Source organism: Takifugu flavidus, chromosome 22, assembly GCF_003711565.1.
Source record: "Takifugu flavidus isolate HTHZ2018 chromosome 22, ASM371156v2, whole genome shotgun sequence".
NCBI classification, from domain to species: Eukaryota; Metazoa; Chordata; class Actinopteri; order Tetraodontiformes; family Tetraodontidae; genus Takifugu; species Takifugu flavidus.
The window spans coordinates 5904618-5920243 of NC_079541.1; the positions used below are offsets into that span (position 1 = coordinate 5904618).

At 52.2% G+C, this 15626-nt stretch overlaps 1 protein-coding gene across 15 annotated transcripts in view; it reads right to left on the reverse strand.

Moving 5' to 3' along the window:
- Window positions 1-15626, reverse strand: part of ppfia2 (PTPRF interacting protein alpha 2) — a 52930-nt gene that overhangs the window by 6007 nt on the left and 31297 nt on the right. For 9 of the 15 annotated variants that reach the window (XM_057022210.1, XM_057022209.1, XM_057022215.1 and 6 more), the window contains 20 exons: window positions 12005-12106; window positions 11043-11207; window positions 10667-10741; window positions 8957-9064; window positions 7912-8133; window positions 7284-7430; window positions 6921-7055; window positions 6624-6776; window positions 6186-6269; window positions 5365-5496; window positions 5228-5290; window positions 5020-5111; window positions 4813-4945; window positions 4526-4740; window positions 3800-4040; window positions 3401-3430; window positions 3189-3319; window positions 2934-3115; window positions 2752-2842; window positions 13-94 (listed from right to left, as the gene is read on the reverse strand). In XM_057022210.1, coding sequence (XP_056878190.1) covers window positions 13-94; window positions 2752-2842; window positions 2934-3115; window positions 3189-3319; window positions 3401-3430; window positions 3800-4040; window positions 4526-4740; window positions 4813-4945; window positions 5020-5111; window positions 5228-5290; window positions 5365-5496; window positions 6186-6269; window positions 6624-6776; window positions 6921-7055; window positions 7284-7430; window positions 7912-8133; window positions 8957-9064; window positions 10667-10741; window positions 11043-11207; window positions 12005-12106 — 2583 coding nt within the window. The remainder of the gene's footprint in view (window positions 1-12; window positions 95-2751; window positions 2843-2933; window positions 3116-3188; window positions 3320-3400; window positions 3431-3799; window positions 4041-4525; window positions 4741-4812; window positions 4946-5019; window positions 5112-5227; window positions 5291-5364; window positions 5497-6185; window positions 6270-6623; window positions 6777-6920; window positions 7056-7283; window positions 7431-7911; window positions 8134-8956; window positions 9065-10666; window positions 10742-11042; window positions 11208-12004; window positions 12107-15626) is intronic. The other 6 variants (XM_057022217.1, XM_057022219.1, XM_057022220.1 and 3 more) reach the window with 2 other exon arrangements.

A 15626-nucleotide genomic window follows, 5' to 3' on the forward strand; every position in this document is an offset into this window, starting at 1 on the left:
AGGGCGCCTCACCTCCAGCCAGGCCACCACAGTGGGGCCGTCCCACTGGGCGAAGGGTAAACCTTTTCTCCTGGCCTCCTCCAGCAGCTCGTGTCTGAGGGGGCGAGGACAGAAAAGAAGGCTCAACGACGTGCACACGCGGGTTGGAACCAGCCAGGGACCAGCGCATCCCCCGTCCTGCACACGGATTTCCGCAGGTCCCGGCAGTAACCGTGTGTGTGCTCGTACACGTTTGATCTCCCAGCCCGTGCCGGTACGCTCCAAAAGGGGCGGAGCCTTACTGCTCATCTCTGGTGCCAGGAAGTAGAGAACACAGAGACACACTCGACTACATGTTTACTGGATTTGTGAGGACATTTCCTGATGACAGTCCCGAATCCTGACATTCAATTTCATCCTCATCGCAATCTCACTGGTTCTAATCTAATGTTCCACGCTGGAGATCTCAGGATATTGAAGTGCAAATTTAATGTTCTGTGTTTCATAATGTTTTGAGAAATATAGTTAAAAATAAGCTGCATTTTATACAGCGTGACCCTGCGATATAAACGCAGATAATAGTGGCCAATAGGGACAGTTTCACGCAACTTTGCTTTGATCTATTTATAAAATTGCTTTGATGTACTGGAATAATTCCACATTGCTGGAGACATCACGTTAAATTGCACTTTACGTCGACATAAACAGGAACAGACGCGCAAAAATGGCCGACAGCTGGGGCGAACTGAGGACCACACACCAGAAACTGCGCACGTCTTTCTACGAACACATCAAGAGTAGAAATCAACACAGGTCCAACAGTCCCTGAGAACTTGATGAATGAAGAGAGTGGTTTCAGTTATCAGCTCCTCCAGGATTTCACGTGGTCAGAATTCAAACGGGAAAACGCAAATTCGGAACCGTGCGATTTTTATCCAAATGCTAATGAATTTGAGTGGCACTTCTCAAAGTTATCTTTAATAAAAACCTCCATCGCTTCCTTGATTTTGGCCGATTGCTGTCACATTTGCGATCAAAATAATTGCCGATGCTAACGCGGGCACAAACGCGACACGTTTTCTGGCGGGATCCGGCTATTTCGGCCGCGGCGGTGGCAAAAGCCAACGTGAAATCCTGGGGTCCCTGAGCGATAAACATGAGAGATGTAGCACTCGTAGCGCTGAAGGCCTCAGTGCGGTGAAAGGGCACTTGAACACAGCATACATGGCGGACACAAGCCTACAGGGACACAGCAAATGTCTTGACCCACACGCAGCCAGGGGACATTCACCGTCTTATCCATCCAGCACATGGGGACAGAGCCCATGTTGTATGTTCAGGTCGGGGCTAATGCATGGAGAGAAACATCCACTGAACATAGCTGGGGAAGAGGGAGGTCAGGAAACACTCGTGAGAAATCAAACCAACGAAAAGAAAAGAAGCTACACCTGACGTTTCCATAACCAGGTACTGCAGCTGGTTATAACACACACAGACAGATAAAGGAGAGGAAACATTCCGGGACCGCCCCGGCACATTCTCTGTCCAGCCGTGGAGGCAGCTGCCACTGAACTGTAAGAAAGGAGGGGGGGAGAATGTCCTCGATGGTAGGTGGGGTGAAAGAAAGAAAGGCGATGGTTGCAAACACAACACGGTAGAGAGAATTAAGACGTGTCGCTTTTGGCACTTTCAGAAAAGATATGGAGTCGAGGACGGATGGAGGGACGGACAGACAGGCGAGCATGGCGGAGACAAAGGTCAAAGGTCATATCCAGGAGTATCACAGCCTCACAACTTACCCGCTTTGTTAGAATCAGAGGGTGATGAGAGGGAGAGGAAGAGAGGAGAGAGCAGAAGAGAAGAGTGACGGGGAGACAAAAAAGTACACACAATGTTAATGAGTCAATCGGCAATTTAACGCTCCAAACACAGACACACACACACACACACACACACACAGAGACACCACGGAGAGCATCCGGCCAGCAGGAGGTCATCCTCTACAATGCAGTCCTGACCCACATCTCGTGCAGCAGAATGAGAGATGCACTGAAAACACAGCAAGACCCCCCCCCACCAAAACCCTCCATTCCAGTGCTCAGTCGAGCCGCGTCTCCAGAGCAGGGCGGCCCAGTTCGGCGGAGAACCTGCGGGTCGGGGCCATCCCACCTCCGGCGCGGCGGAGACGCGGCCTGACGTCTAACCACCGTCACACCAACGATCACGGCGGCCGCGGCCGCCTGTCAAGATGCTGCAACAGAGACGGAGGACGGTGCAGGCAGCTCCAGGACATGCAGGACGCCAAGATGCAAAAAAGGGCGGGAAGGGAAGGGGAAAGGGGGAGGGGCCTGAGAAATCCCACACGGCGCTACCAGGAGATCAGTGCAGTGGAGGGAAAAAACAACACGGCAACGGACCGGGGACGCCGTCCGACCCGACACACGAGGGGAGGGAGAGGGGGCAAAGTTAGTAGTCGTGACGACGCGCTTCAAGCAAAAGACATTCATCATTTGGCACCAGGGCATCACAAATGCAACACAGACACACAGACAAGGGGGTGGGGGGGGGGGGGGTCCCCCGTTTACTGGACAGCCACACCTTCGGGTGCGGACCTGCCCCCAGTACGTTAGAGCCAAAACTGTCGGTGTCAGAGGTCAGAGGCTCTAGTCCCACGGTGGTGGAGCTGAAGCTAATCTGCTGAAGGCAGCAGGGGGCTAAACCAGGGGCGTTTGGAGGTCGGGTGTGTTGGGGTGCACGTCGGACGATGCTTACTTCTTTTTCAACCTGCGGTCCTTCTCGGCCTGAGTTCCCAGCTTGCTCACCCCCATGTCCTGGCCCGCCCCGTCCAGGTCCATCATGGTCGCTGGGGGGAGGGAGAGGAGCGATGTCAGTGGATACAGCCAGTGTAGAAAGGCCTGAACCAAAGGTCCGAACGGCCATCTCTGAGCGTCCACCTTGTGGATCCAGCATGACGTGTCTGTGTGCCAGGTGGGCCATCCTGCCCTTCTCTTTCTTCCCGAAAAGGCGCCCGATGGAGGATTTGATGCCCTTCTTCTTGGGCTGTTTGTGGAGGGAGTCCTGGCTGCTGGCGACGCTGCTCAGCGTGCTCGCCTCTGCTTCCAGAGAGGCCCCCATCCTGAAGGCACAGACGGCGAGAACATCAGTCCCTGCTGGCTGAAAGAGCGAACCGGCGCCCTGCGGACACTCACCCTCTTGCGTCGTTGTGCGAGGAGGCGGGCAGCGTGTGCGTCATCCGCACGGTGCGCGGCGTCGGAGGTGGGGAGGTCTCGCACTTGATGGTGGCCTTGTCCTCGCGACCATCCTCGTCCACCGCCGCTATCTACAGGACACGGGTGTGCAGGACACTACATGTGACCCTCTGGGTGTCAGTAACAGACCTAGGAAAAGGGTGAAGGTGTACCTTTCTCCGGTGTTTCCTCAGATCGCTTGGCTGTTGGGCAACGGGAAAATATTAGTGAGCCATGAACTCAAAGCCTGATCTCGCTAAAAACCTCCAGAAGGGCCACACGTTACGCTGCCGTCTCCACAGGGGCGTAAATGAATATTTTCAGAGGCGATTCTTCTCTGACGGGCGCATCTGGACTGTTTCAGCCTTGAGTAAAAGCTTAAAAACCATGAGCCCGGCCGAGATGAGGACCTATTGTTGTGTATTCTCGGAGGACCCTCCGACATCTGGGTTCGCACGATGACAGCTGCCGGCGCAAGATGATTCCTGTCTCTGCACGCTAGTCTTTAAAAATGAAAGCTTCCTGTAGCGGAAGAGTCTAACACGAAAATAAACCCGTAGTGTCCAACGTACCAGTGTCATCACCCCCATCCGCTCCATATCGCGGGCGGGGCTTCGAGGGTCCAGCTTTGGGGTGGAGTGTCCGCTGGGCGGGGAGGACGAGGCCAGGGAGGACGCAGTGGCCGAGGCGGTGATGGAGGCTCCGTGGTGGTGCATCCGGGCCAGGTTGAGACCCTCCAGGCTGACGCTGGCCACCCGGTTTTCAATCTCTTCTGCCCGGAGCTCCGTCGACTCCTTCTCCTCCTGGATCAGCCTGTGGAAAGAAACTCCAGGCGTTCCGGTAACATCTAGAGATTGGTTTAACTAATTCCTCTAATCCCCACAGTTTAGCTAAGCAATTAAAGGCCTCAGTGGGGAGATAAAAGGCTAAAAGTCAGGTCAAAAGGTTCAATAGAACAAAGATCTAACTTTGTAATGAGCTCTGATCCCGACTCTTTGCATTCCAGATAACAATCAGCCATCAGATTTGAATTAACGCCTGCTGAAATTGACGTGGCTCCGGGTCTTTCGGCGGGGGAAGTAAATTAGCGGAGACCAAAAGCCACATTAAGAGCCCTCCAAATAAAGAACTGAGCAAAGTCTCGGCTGGAGTTATGAATACTTATGAGCACAGGATAATTAGAGCATTAGCAAGCCAGAAGCAGATGTGATGAGGACTCGTGGAGGGGCCTCGCCATCGTCTGGACAGGTGCTCGGCAGCGGACGCCGACGAGTGTCTTTGTTTGGAGTGTCGTGTACCGGATCTCCTTGTTGATGGCGTCCAGCTGCTCCTGCAGCATCATGGCCAGAGTCTGGGCGTCCGAGTGTCCGCTGGGCGACAGCAGGTCCATGGAGCTGAACAACGTTTCCCTGTCGTCGTCGTCGATGTCCGACATTTCCGTGTCGCTCTCGAAGTGGCCTCCCAGAACCCCCAGCTGCTGCGAGCGCCACTCCTGCTCCCCCAGAGATTTCGCCTGCAGAGCCAGAAGCCTTTTAGGAAAATACCCTTTATGACAGGGGGGAGTAAAAGCAGGACTCTGGCCCACCTTGGCATCACGCAGACCCATCCGGCCTCTCCTCGGCCGCCGGATGACTTTGGCTGAGCGGTAGTGGTCCGACTGGGTCTCTGCCAGAGATCCCAGAGAGAATCGGAGCTCACCCGAAGTGTCCAGATGAGAGCTGAGGAAGAACCTGGAATCAGTGAAATGCTGCAATAAAACCGGACGAGGCCGGTCACAGTGAGACGGACCCACCGTGACAGGGTGGGGTCCGTGAGGGAGCCTGCCCTCAGCCTGAACTGGTCCAGCTCCGACCTCAGCTTCTCGATCTCTTCGGCCAGCTGCGACTGAAAGGAACCAAACAGGAATCATGTCCCCGAGACTGATTATTCCCCTTAATCACACGGTGGGGGGGCTGTTCCATCATAATTAGCTCATCTCATCTCCTGCCTCTTCAACCTACTTTTTCATGGATGGACTCTTCGTACTGTTTCCTGTAACCTTCCGAGTCTTGGATCAGCAGGTTCTGCCGTGAGAAGAAGAGATGCCAAAGTCAGGGAGGGATTCTAGCCTTTCTAAAATTGCCTGGGTGGTTTTAACCTTCTCTTCCAGAGCGGCCATTCTCTCCTTGAGGTGCAGCTGGAGCCGTTCGTTGGACTCTGTGAGGAGCCGGTCCACCGTGTCCGAGAGTCTCTTATTGTGCTCCTCGTTCATCTTCTCCCTCTGTCGGGCCTGCGTGAGTGAAGAGTCCCATCTTAAAGCCATGTTTTGGAGTAAGCGAGTGTCCCCAATCCCTTCAGAATGAGGCGAGCCGGCACTTCAAAGCAAAGGTTCTTATCAAGACGCACCCAAACTACAGACTTTATAAAAATCAGCCGCAGCATTAAAATCCCCAACAAGTCTTTATTTTAGACAGTGGCGCTACTTCAGGATGCATCGACAGCTGAATATTTACAAATATAACAATTTCACACCCCTGGGATGGGATCCAAGCACCACGTGACCTTTAACTGGATGGATGTGCTACATTCTTGAAGATGCTTCACGCCTTCGCAGGCCTGAAAACACGATCTGGAGTTGGACGGGAGGGGAAACATCTAAAAGAAGTCCCATTGGCTCCTCAGTGCCACTGATGGAAATGAAGCCCCACCCTCAGAGGTTCAAAAACCCCCCCACAGCAGAACTCCTCTGTCTGGGTCCTGCCCCGCTATTTCTGTCCCAACAGGCCGAAAACGCTCCCTCCCAGGAACGCCAGATCCCAGGTGAAAGTGACGTCTACCTGGTCGGACAGAAAACCCAGCCGGACTTGGATTTGGGCGCCCCTGATTTTAGGAGTTCCTATGGCAACCAAATTATATATTTTGCTGAAATACCACATCGTGGCACCATTGGCTGGTGCGGCCGCCTCCACCGTGACTCACCCTCAGCAGCTCCTGGTTCTTCTCCTCCAGCTGGCACTCCAAGTGCCTCATCCGCTCCTCTATGCTCCCGTGACGCTCCTCCGCCTACACACGGATCACAGCAGAGACGAGACGGGGATCTGCTGATGATCTCTTTCAGCCACGAGCAGGAAAGAAACAAACAAGCAGTGGCGACAACACAAGCCAAAGCCTCTATCCCAAACTTAAAGATGGAATATTTATCATTTTCAAGCATATTTGCGGACAGAGCTGGTTGGAACAAAGGGTGAGGAAGAGGAGGAGTAGAAGGAGAGCGATGGAGAAGGAGGCCACCAAAGGACAGAATGAAAGAGGAAGAGTGCTCCTCCAGTGCTGCCAAGTATGAGCTCCAGCCAGAAGAGCCATGCAGCCGTCCCCAAGTGTTCCAACAGCCAGAGCAGAATCCCACAAAACACTAACGAGAGAGATGGATGAAGTCTGCTGTCTACAGGAGTCGGCAGTAGCTGCGAGGCCCTGTGGGACTACCTTCCTAAGAATGGAGTTCATGTCTTGGAGCTTAGCTTCCATAACAAAGTGATAATCATCGGGGGAGGAAGAGGAGCTGGAGTCAGACTATGTGGCCGAGGAAGAGGAGAGGGACATGTTGAAAACGTCATGACATGACACCACGTGCACACTTACACGTAATTAAAGAAAAACCTAAAAAACAACCGGAACAAACGAGGACGTGTGTGCGGGTGGCGTGGTGGTTGCTACCTTGGTGAGCGCCGCTATCCTCTGGGCCAGCTCGGCCTCCACCTCCGGCAGCGTCTCGGCCTTCCTCATGGTCTGCTGGAGCTTCTGCTCGGCCAGCTCCAGCCTCTCCTGCAGCTGCCGGTTCTTCTCCTCCATCTGTGCGGACACACAAGCAGGAAGGTCCGGAAGGTGTTTCAAATGGAAAGCACCGGAACACAGACGGCGTTGGGAAGGGGGTTGTGTTGGAGCCTGGACATGGAAGCTCTTCCTGGTGTTTGATGTCAGGAGAGCGTGGTCGCCCGGTGGAAAATAGCACCGCAGATCTTGGCGGCTTCAATGTTCCCCGTTTCCATGGCCACCTGCCTTTAAAATACACAAACCCACCTGTCTGAGGAAGGCCTCCTTATTGGCCAACTCGTTCTCCAGTTTGTCGTTGATGTCGTGCACCGTGGTGGACTCCCGCTGGGCGCTCAGGTAGCGTTTCTCCAAGGTGACGATGCGTTCCTCCATGTCCTCCTTCTGACACATGGCCTGAAGACGGACAAACGGGATTTGCCTGATGCTCCTTCGCTCAGCTTAAATACAAACATGCCGCTCTGATTGTACACTTGAGAAAAGCAGGGAATCGTCTGCAAACTTCCAGTTAACTTCCTGGATGGGAAACGACTTCAGATTCAAAAACACATTAATAAATATGGAGATGTGCTCCAGTGAGACCACATTCAATTTCAGGGATCGGTGGAGTTTCACAATAAAAACCTGAACACAAATTCATATTCTCATATTCATGGTCTCTATTTATCAGGGTCATTGTCAAATTTGCCGATCTTGTTAATAAAGTTTTTCCCTTTTTTTTAAAAAAAAGGAAAAACTCATCTGTTTCCGAGTTTCCTCTGGTGTCTTTGAGCCAGGAAGAGTTTATGATAATAGAGGCTTTTTATAGGCCGCCTTTGATGTGTCTGTTGGATCTCTCGGCCTGTGCGTGCGTGTTGACGTGCACGTGTGCTGTAACCTCTTTGATGTCCCTCTGGTACTTGTTGTTCATCTCCTCCGACTTGATGAGGTCCTTGCGGGCCGTCTCCAGCTCTTGCTCCACCTCGGAGACGCGGGAGGAGAGCGAGGACATGCGCTCCTTCATCTGGGCCAGTTCGTAGTTCTGCTTCTCCAGCAGGTCCTGCAGCTCCACCACCTGGCTCGCCTCGTGGGACGGTTCCAGCGAGCCGTTGGACAGGCGCTGGTGAGGTCAGACCAGTAAAGTACCGGTTAGAGAAAAGATGGAGGGAAAGGAAATTACACACAGTGTTGCCAGAGCTTCTGTCCAGATTCCAAGAAGACACTTATTTATTCTTATTTTTCCATGAAATGTTGAAGCTAATCGAGAAACGACACGCTGGCGTCGCTGCAACTCTGGTTTACAATTTAACTTTTTAACTTGCTCTCACATTGGTTGACAACTGAGAAGTTATAGTGAACACAGGATATATAAAACTCCGACAATCAAAGCCGTCCTTCCTGCTAGTTCAAACCTGTAGACAAACTCTGATATACTTCCTGTCCTGGGATTGTTTGTGGATGCATAGCTGGGGCCTAAACTGGATTCTGTTCAGCTAACCAGCAAATGAGAGCATGAAGAAGACAACATTAGGAGGCTAGCCTGCAGCATCCAGGCCTGAGCTGCAGTTTTAACAGGCCCGTATGTCAGTCAGCCCTTCCAGCTCCCGTCCTTCCCCTTCCACCTAAATGACAACTCTGGGATGTGTGCAAACCAGCTGAGGAGTCCTGTCATCTCCCTTCAGCTCGGTTGTCAGTCCAGGAGGCTGAATAAGCAGCTCTCACGTCAGCGTGTTTGAGCAGCCGGCACAAGCCAGCAATTTTCTCTGCAAATACACCCTGAACCCTGGTTTTTATCTTCACAGAACAGGCGGGTGGCGTCGTCTCCTCATTACTCCCCAAACTCGGACAAATCACAGCATCCGCCCAGACTAATCAAGGTTCCTCTCCTCTGTCTGCATTCCAGATGATTCTGCAGCAGATTTTGCCTGCGCTGCCGTGCTCACCTTGCCGTGGATCTTCTGTTGAGCTTCGCCCTCCAGCAGGTCGTCTTCTCCCTCTCCTGACGCCACTTTCCTCTGAAGGTGCGCATTTTGCTCCCGTAAGGCCACAATCTGCAGGGCCGCAAGATGTTTACACATCAGATTTGAAGCAGACACACCGACAGACAGATTTTTAAAAAAGAGGCTTTATGTGTTTAGTCTTTTCCCTCCATTGCGGCTTTGCAACACAAACAGACCCCGCCCACCTCTTATGCAACGACAGCAAATTATAACCTGCCCATCTTTGCAGCATTTATGGAACGCACTGACCAGCCTGAGCTCAGAAGCACTTGGGCACCAATAAAAGCCCCATAATCATCTTACCCTGTGGCCCCTCGAGGCTCCTTTCACAACTTGCAGCTCCTGTCCTGCAGTCATTCTGTCCTTCAGAATGGCGGCTGACGCCGATAATTAGACGCAGTGCTTATCGCCATCCTCGTACTGGCCGGTGGAACGTGGTCAAGGGTCACCTTGGCCTCGCGCTGCTAATCGTGCTGCGTCATGCTAGCTGAAGAACTTCTTTGATCACCCTTTCTGGTAATGAGGGGACAATTATTCCTCTGCAGGTTTCTGCCGCTTAAACGTCGGCCGTCATTTGTCTGGCGTGGAGATCAAACGCAGGCGCCGCGGCGACATGAAGGTGCAGAAATAATGAACGCGCTCGCTACAGGTGCATCTCCAGCTCGCTAATTACTGGAAGCCGTTCTCCAGACGCAGTGCGGGCCTGGCAGCCTTTATTCCCGTTTGATGTGGCGGATCTTCCCTTCATCAACTGATGACACGTGACGCAAATATGACGGGCGAAGAGGCTGACGTTGCCGCCACGGCCTTATCTCTCTTTTCCACCCTTCCACCCGTCACAGAGTGGAACATAAAGATTGCTTCCAAAGTGACCAGAGCTGGGCGTCTGGCCACCAAAAGCTACATTTCAAGATGGCGGACGACAAAGCAACCGCAGGGGAGCGGGCCCTCCTGGCCGCCTCCATTACGCCAGAAGTGAGCGAGAGGCGTTAGAGTTCCGAGGGGAGAAGCCTTTCTCTGTAAACTCATCCCACCTCTGCTCGTACCCAGCAGGTCCTTTATTCCAAATCAGCTATGAACACAGCGTGTTGAACAATCCCAGGCAGTAATCAGCCCGAGGCCACTTAAGCACCTGCGGCTGCGTGGGGTCAAGGGTCAACAACGTCGGCAGCCGGCGCCGCTGAGCGAGCGCGGCCTCCTTCACAGATCAATTACTGCTCCACTCTCCCCGGAGCCTCCGCGGTGGGCAGGCTCTTATTTGGAGAAGGCGTGGCGGGCTCCAGACAGAACTCAGCGACCTGCCTGAGCCGACACGTCTCAGCGAGGACTTTCTCCCCTTGACTGTCTGATCGACTCGAGCGAGGACTCCTCCGATAAATGAGACAGCTGTGGTCGACAGCTGCCCGTCACTCCACCATCTTTATTTCATCATCTCGGCCTCTCCGCGCTTCTGATGATCAATCAAGCGCACCCTCTACTGACCACCTCTGCGCTCCTACTGACCTATTCTGGGCTGGTTTGATGCCCTAAAGCCTGAGGAGATGCTCATTCTGGTATCTGGCAGCCTGGTTTGCACCGTCTCTGATGTCCAACATCTTCGATTGGACCAAACATGAGACAGTGATAGAAGTTGCTGCGATGCTACGCTCTTACCTCCTGATTGGCAGCAGTAAGCTCCTCCTCCAGTGCAGACACCCTCTCCAGAGACACCCGGAGCCTCTCCCTCACCTATAAAAACAAAAAAAGAAGCAGATCCTAGTCAGACAAGAGCATAACCGTCCGAAATTAAGTCCCGCCTCTTCTTTTCCTTCTGTACAATATGTCACATCAAAGCAGTTCATCATCTTTGAACCTTTCCTTTGAGGAAGGGCTGAGGTGACCAATCAACTGGCTGTGAGGAGGAAGGAGGAACGGCTGAAGAGGCCAAAACTGTCAGAGGATTCCAGGAAAACAGCCAACAAATGTAAACACGCAATCGCAGCCAGACGCAGCAGACGAGCGGGGAAAGAGAAAACGGCGCCGCTCCTACCTTCTCATCGAGGGCTTTGTGGTGTTCAAACAAGGACTTGAGCGCTTTGAGGACCTCGACTTCGCTGGAGACCCCCGAGGGAGACTGAGCCTGGCGCTTGACCACGGTCATGCGGAGCGAGCGCTCGTGTCGGGACACCAGGCACTCCAGATGCTCGAGCAGGAGCTGAGGACGGAGAGGGAAGAGTGTGACCCTCTAAACACACCAATCAGGGACACACCAGAGAAAACAACACCCACCCTGGTTTCCTGCAGGTATTTCTGACGTTTATTTGTGAACTGTTGTCTCATATCGTCAGATCAGTCTTCGCCTCAGAACCCGCCTGCCTCACAAACTTAATTAAAGTTTGTATGCTAATTGCCCATCAGAAGATTCAAGGTGATAATAAAGTGAGAGAGTGAAAATGACTTCAGTCTCTCCCTGATCCTGCGTTTCTTTTCCCCCAGGGAGGTCTAGTCAAACAGGAAGCAGAATAAATAAAATAAATAAAAGTGACCTAAGATGAGGCAATGAGCCTTCATATCGATTAGAACTTAGAACCCTGAATGTTGCGGCCAGAGGGGGCGGGGTCGCACTGACAGCGGGCCGTGCAGAAGGCGTCATGATCGCGCTCCTCCCATCTCAACTGCAGTGAAATAGCTGCCGTGCAAGGCATCATGGGAGCTGGTGGGCAGTCGTGGTAATAGATCTGAGCAATGATGAGTGTCTGGGCTCAGATGGAGCCGCTAACCTCTCCCGCCCTGAACGGGAGGGGAAAATTGGGGAGCCGCCAAACCGTTGTCACAATCGCATTCATGTTTGTGATCCATGCAGACCTACAGAGAGGACATTTTCCCTCCCTTCAGCCTTGTTATCTGTGTGGCTTCATTTCCATTTTGAGCCGCTCGGCCGAGCTGTGATGAAAATGGGACGCGGGACAGTTCAGGAACGGGGACAACTGAGACACACGCGCTCGTCCTCACCCTGGTGTTGTTCCTCTCGGCTTTCAGCTCCGAGATCTCCTCCTCCTTCTCCAGCAGCTGCTCCCGGCAGGCGTTCAGCTCCTTGGTGAGGGCGGCGAACTCCTGATAAGGAGACGTAAGAGAGAACGCGGAGGTCAGCGTCGCACAATACTCAACGGAGGACCGAAACCGTGCACAGAATTGACCCATTTCTATACAAAATGCTATTGCTAATGTGTGCTACACGCGAACAAACTGGCGTTATCATCATTATTGCATGTGTGTGAAGGCAGCGGTCCATTCCATCGTGCATAATCTGTGCATGACGGGTAGGTAACCGTTCGGAGACAAGCGAGGCTTGGTGCTACCTGTCGAGTGTTCTCGACTTGCAGGAATATAAATCACATCGCTCTCCTGATTAGAACATAATTATTTGATTATAGTGAATAGAACACGGTGCTCGTTCTGGTTTAATGCCTCATACTTCCATCACAGCGGCTCTGCAGAGGGTCGCACATTTATGGCGTATTCAATTATTAACGGAGCTGTTATGGAGACTGATGTAGCTTAGAGGTGGTTTATGTTTTATTGCAGCCAGTTTGTAGCACTTTAGAAAAGGGGGGGCAGCATTGTTTAGCTAGTAATAAATACATAAAACTAGATCAATAATTCAGCTGGAGCTCTTAGGCTAAAGCTCCATTATCATTCACTGTGCTGCTCATCTGTGACGGACTAAAACATCAAAAGGACTCATCAAAGCCCCGATCACCTGACATCGGACCAATCAGGAACCAGGTCTGACTATTCCCAAAAGACAAGTCAGATCCAAAGCGGCGGGTGTTGACTAAACTGTTCGTATCAAGCTTTAGCGCGCATGGGGAGGACGGGAGGGGACCGAAATAAACCGTGCATATGTCTCTCTTTGATCTGTATGGAGTCCTCTGATTGGTCGGCAGAATCCTTATCGGTTTAGGGCAATGGGGGGGGGGGGGGTTCCAGCAATATTGGCCTGATCATCCCTACGACCTAGCCGTGACGTAGCAACAGGAGATGGTGGCAACAAATGAAGCGCCTGTTTGTCATCATTTCCAAACACGATTAGGCAGCGAACGCGTAGCTAATCTGAGCCCCCCCTCAGAGCAGGAGGGGCATCCCCGCCTCCAAATAGCATCATTTGCTTTCATGCTTCCAGACCCAGAATCCCACATGTTCCAACTTCCTCCAGTTCTTCTGAAAACAGCAGATAAGTATTGAGAGCACCAAAGAACATCAGGTGTGGACCCGCCGCGCCGCATTATTGACGACGGCAGATTTGCTCCCTGCAGTCGTGTTTATTTTTGCTCTCTCAAGGAAAACCTGGAAACTCTTTTCGCCGAGCGTGCTGGTAAATAACCTGGAAAAGGGAGCGCGCTGGGCGGAGTGATGGACAGATTTGGAGCAGGTGGATGCGGAGAAGGAAGTGCGGGACGGGTGGGTAAATTTGGAGGCGGGGCCAGGGCTTGCGTGATCTTCAGCGTTTCGGTCGGGCGGGCTTTAACCTCCACACACACACACACACACACACAACACACACACACACACACACACACACACACACACACACACACACACACACACACCACACACACCACACACACACACACACACAGAGTTCCTTGGGGGTGTTCGAGAACCTCCTGAGCGTAGCGCCAGCAAAGGCATAGCTGCGGCTCATGATAATTGCAATGTTGTGAATACTATTTTTATTGGTAAAATTAGGAGAGGTTTAGTCAGCGCACACCCTGCCAGCGCTTTCTATTCAGCCCGAGCACGAATCCTCGTGTTCGAGTAGCAGCAAATGACGATGAAATCGTGTTTTTACTCAAAGAGCCGCTGAGGAAGACGCCATAAATCAGCTGTTGTGAGATTATCAGCGCTAGGCTAAAGGCTAAGCCCTCCTGACACAAGCTTCTATACGTCACTTTCTGATTGGCAGCTCACGGCCTCAAGGTGAAAGCTGCCCCGAAGGCGGCGGAAAAGCTTTAGGAATGGATTATCATGGGAAGCAAGGGAATCAAAGCGATTCAGGAGTAACCAACTGCATGAGACAACGAAATTAATGTCAGATCCGGAACAGCTCTGTCCCAGGTTTGCCTAAATAACCCCCTGGGACGACGGATGACAAACATCAACAGAATCCTCAGCTTCTCATGTACGTGTCAGAAAACGCGGCTGCTGTACGTCTTTAATAATTGATCGACTGCGTTATATTTACAGTGAGAGACCGAGGAGGACGGAGGGAGGACATGAATAAATGATGAGGAGCTTCTGTGGTCAATATGAACGCTGGAATGTCCCACCGTCACAAACGCCTCCCAAATTGGGCCCCGATTTCCAACTAAGGATACCCCTAAACAGATTAGATTAGCTTTACGGCATCATGAACTTACTTTTATTCCATTTTTTTTTCTGGAGTTTAACAATGACAATGGGGACTAGAGGTTTGCAACGTCGCTCTGATCGAGTTCAAAAAGATAAAATAGGAGCGGCCACTCTCTTGGCTTTCATCGCCTCGATTACAATGGTTTGATCTCAAAGAACGTAGAGCGTCCACTGAGGACCAGAGGAACACTCAACAAGGCCACACATGCTAATGCTAGCACGATACAAATAAACAAAACAGCAGAATTTAAATGATTTATCCGTCACATCAAAGCAGACAAAATCAAAGGGTGAGTGGGGGTGTGATGTGTGCGTGTGATCACGTCTGAGAGGGTGGGGCTGATTTACAGCAGCCTTCCACTGGGGCAGTAAGAGGGGTCGTCTCTCGAGACCAAGTCATAAATCTGAGTGTGAATTACAGCCCGACAATTTACTGCCCTTCAAACGTCTAATAACTAATTTTGATCCCTCTGAACCCCCCCTCCTCCCCGTCCTGGGCGACAGCCTTCAATGTCTCGCTTCCTAAAAATTCAGGAGGACCTGACGGATGTGCGAGTGTGAATTTTGTACTTCACACGGATTCATGGATGATTGGATTTATTTTTAGATGTGCAAGTCATTTTTCTCCGGCTGACAGGTTCAAACGTTGGCCCGCGCCGTCAGCAGGGCTACGCGTGTTTAGCGAACCAAATCTGGGCCCGCGTGTATCGCCTGAAATTGGACGAAATTCGAAAACGCACCAGAGAGCTCGACATCTAGACTCACATCAGGAAGAACACGTGCTCGCGACTCGTCTGTGGACGACGCTGTGATAAACCCACGCCACTGCACCACACGGCGATAACGCGGCCATATTAAAAAAGGTCAGAGTGGGGGGAGACGGGGTATCATCTGATAACCCCCCCCCCCTCACCACACCCAGTCCGTCTTGTCTGCTCCCAGAAATCTGAAGCTTTCAAGGCAAAAACGCCATCAGAACATTGCAAGTAGCATTTAGCATAGCGGGGATGTGGACGCAGACGCAGGACAGATGCAGAGGACGGGCTCCAGGGCGGGGGCACAAAACACGCCCATGGCCACTCGAGGGATTTAGTCGGGCTGATAACCAAGCAAAGGGGCCGTTTGGTGCTTCAGGTGCCACGTTTGGGGAAAACTCATCAGAAGAGTGTTGGGATTTGCTGAGATTACAGGCGGATAACGTCCGCAAACATCAAGGAAACTG